The sequence below is a fragment of the Chaetura pelagica genome, unplaced genomic scaffold (genome assembly GCF_000747805.2).
Source record: "Chaetura pelagica isolate M959 unplaced genomic scaffold, ChaPel_1.0 scaffold159, whole genome shotgun sequence".
Taxonomy (NCBI): Eukaryota; Metazoa; Chordata; class Aves; order Apodiformes; family Apodidae; genus Chaetura; species Chaetura pelagica.
The window spans coordinates 1,229,691-1,232,507 of NW_009954555.1; the positions used below are offsets into that span (position 1 = coordinate 1,229,691).

General features: G+C 45.8%; 2 protein-coding genes across 2 annotated transcripts in view; one reads left to right on the top strand and one right to left on the bottom strand.

Annotated features, from left to right (window-relative positions):
* UBIAD1 (UbiA prenyltransferase domain containing 1) overlaps positions 1–939 on the bottom strand; it is a 3,857-nt gene extending 2,918 nt beyond the window's left edge. Inside the window, exons 1-2 of the mRNA XM_010005243.1 lie at positions 927–939; positions 132–255 (exon numbers count right to left, since the gene is read on the bottom strand). Of these exons, the coding sequence (XP_010003545.1) occupies positions 132–255; positions 927–939 (137 nt within the window). The remainder of the gene's footprint in view (positions 1–131; positions 256–926) is intronic.
* Positions 938–2,817, top strand: part of MTOR (mechanistic target of rapamycin (serine/threonine kinase)) — a 63,504-nt gene continuing 61,624 nt past the window's right edge. Inside the window, exons 1-2 of the mRNA XM_010005136.1 lie at positions 938–1,057; positions 1,425–1,533. Of these exons, the coding sequence (XP_010003438.1) occupies positions 938–1,057; positions 1,425–1,533 (229 nt within the window). The remainder of the gene's footprint in view (positions 1,058–1,424; positions 1,534–2,817) is intronic.

The window sequence follows — 2,817 nt, forward strand, 5'->3', positions numbered from 1 at the left end:
CTCGGGCCTGCCGGCTCCTTCCCGGCTGAGGGAGCCTCCCCGCGGCCCGGGCTGCTCCCGCCTCCCGGGGAGCCCCTCCCGGGGAGCCCCTCCCGGCTCCCCGTCCCGGGGAAGCCCCGAAGCCGCCTCACCTGGTGATCTCGGTGGATCTTTGTGACCGCGTGAGGATATTTTGGGGAAGAAAGAGTTGGACGTTTTGGCGTCCTGTGTCTCTGCGGGCCCTTCTGTCAAGTCCTGGGTTTGGGTTTATGTAACCTGAAAATCGGGGGGTTCAAGCCTCTTTAAAATATTTTCCGTGTGAAGGAAGGCCCATTAGAATGTTTGGGTATGTGTTATTATAGGAAGCATCCTGTTGCAGTGATGGGTGTTGCTATAAGTAGATTTCCCATCTCTAAATACCAACTGGAGAATGTAACACTTGCCAGGCCCTGAGTGCTGAGTTTTCCTTCTGTTTGCATAGCACTGGAATTTCTGTGGAGAAACTTGGATGGAAACATTCAAGGAGCAGTCAAATGTGATAATTACATAATTATGGCAATGGTTGGACTTACTTATTGCAGGGTAATTGTAAACTCTAATCAGACTGGGCTATTTTTCAGCTATTGCATTACCCTTGATGTAGAATTAGATCAGCATGGGGTCGGGCATCTGACCTACTGAAGCATATATTGGTATTTGAGGAACTTGAGAGCAAATAGGCTGGAGGTCAAGACGTTACATGGGGATACACTTTTGTCACAGGGTTGTCAGGCCTGAGGAACACAGTCATTGTGATTTTATGCTCCTTGCATGCAGTGGGATGTGTGTTTTGGAAACAGCCGAGGCAGCGTTAAGAAAGAAGCTCAGAGATTTCTAGGGCTGAAAGTAGTAAAAAAAAAAATCTCTCTCTGAAGAACTTACAGGACTTGATGCCCCCGAGCCCCAACCTGCCACCATCATGTCGGGCACCGTGTCCATTCTCCAACAATTTGCCAATGGATTGAAGAGTCGCAGTGAAGAGACAAGGGCAAAAGCTGCCAAGGACCTGCAGCATTATGTCACCATGGAGCTCCGTGAAGTGAGTGCTGCAAGCCAGATAATTCATCCGTGTTTATCCCGTGGGTCTAGGAGCACTGGCTAGGAACTTTGGGGGTGGAGACTTGGGGAATATGGAAGCTGATCTTAGAAAGGAGATGGAGCATGGCAGGGAGCTTACCTTTGTCCCAGCATGTAGGAGGTGTGCATGAGTTGGAGATACAGATGGGTGGTCAAGCAGCACATTAAATAAACTTGACACAAATAAGAGATAGAGTGTTGTGCTTCTAATGTGTGGTTGATTTAATTTCTTTCTAAGTGATCTAAGAAGCATCATCTTCATGGAGGTTTTGAGGGCAGGAAGGAAAGGAAGAATGCTAAAAGCTGATTTGAACTTTTTCCTTTTACAGATGAGTCAGGAAGAATCTACCAGGTTTTATGATCAGCTGAACCATCACATATTTGAGCTGGTCTCTAGCTCTGATGCAAATGAAAGGAAGGGTGGCATTCTGTCTATAGGTGAGTCAAAGTGCTTAATGGCTCTGTTGAGTTTTGTCTTCACACATCTATCTTCAGGGACAGATTTTCAGAAATAATGGACTTTTATAATTGGGGTCTTACGGCTCACTGCTCAGTACTGGGTGTGTGCTGCCTACTGGGCTCTGAAAATCTGTTTTTAAGTGTCAGCATGGGAGCTGCTGAGTGCTGAAAGCTGCTGAAAACCTGGGGCTTAATGGGGCCTGAGCTCTTCTGGGAGTTGAGAATCAAATGTGAGTGCTGAGCACGTGAAAATTCTGTTCTTGAGCTCAGCTGAGAACAGTTTGTGCTGTTCATTTATATGTAGCAGGGTGGGTTGACTTTCTCTATTCTCTTCTGTCAGAGGAGATTGATTCTTGTTATTTAAATTTACCTGGCTCAGTAACAGCAGCTTCCATGCTGGGAGGGGCTCACATCCCTTCTGCTTTGATTCTGCTCAGCTGCTCCATCATTGCTCTGGTTGTGTTTTCACTGTGGCAGGCAGAGCTGCCTGCATTTTGACTCATGGGTATATCAGCTTGCAAACACATTTTGCCTGCCAAACAAGTAGCTTGTATTGTAGCAGTTACTTCTTTAATAATCAAATAGGAGATGTTTATGGTTTAGGATCACAGACAATCATCCAGTCCTAACATGTTTGAAGAGAGCAGAAGTCCCTTAGCTAAATAAATCTTTGTTGACAACACCTGATTTTAAGTTGACACTATCACTTTAAAGTTGTTTCTGTGAATTTAGTGCTGTTGAAGAGTGCTGGCTTGACAACCCTGGACACTGATGGCCTCTTTATCTGCAACCCAGGCACTGGCAGTGGAAGCTTCTGCCACACTGCTACCTGCCTCCACCTTGGCCAGGAGAGACCATCTCTAGGGCTGAGGAGGAGAGCTATTTCCTTGGTCCAATTCAGTCTTTGACTTCTCCACTCAAGCAGACCAGCCATAGATAGTTGCATGTGGGTGGATGCCTTTCTATTGGTAATAGGTCTCTGATCCTAGGGTGGATTTTTTTTCTTTTTCTCTCATTTTAAATTAAAAGTGGGGAAAATCTGTGAAGCTGCTGCATGTATTTTCCTTCCCACTTAACAAGTCCAGGCTTGAAAGAATTGTGGCCCTTTCCTGTTGCTTGATGATTATTTTTTTTTTCCTATGGATTTGCAGGTTAGGAGGAGCTAATGGGAATCTTTAGGGAATGGATAGGGAATACTAACTGTCATGCAGGGATGTGTCTGCCTCACTGACTGAGGGAAAACTTATAGCATTGCTCTCTTTC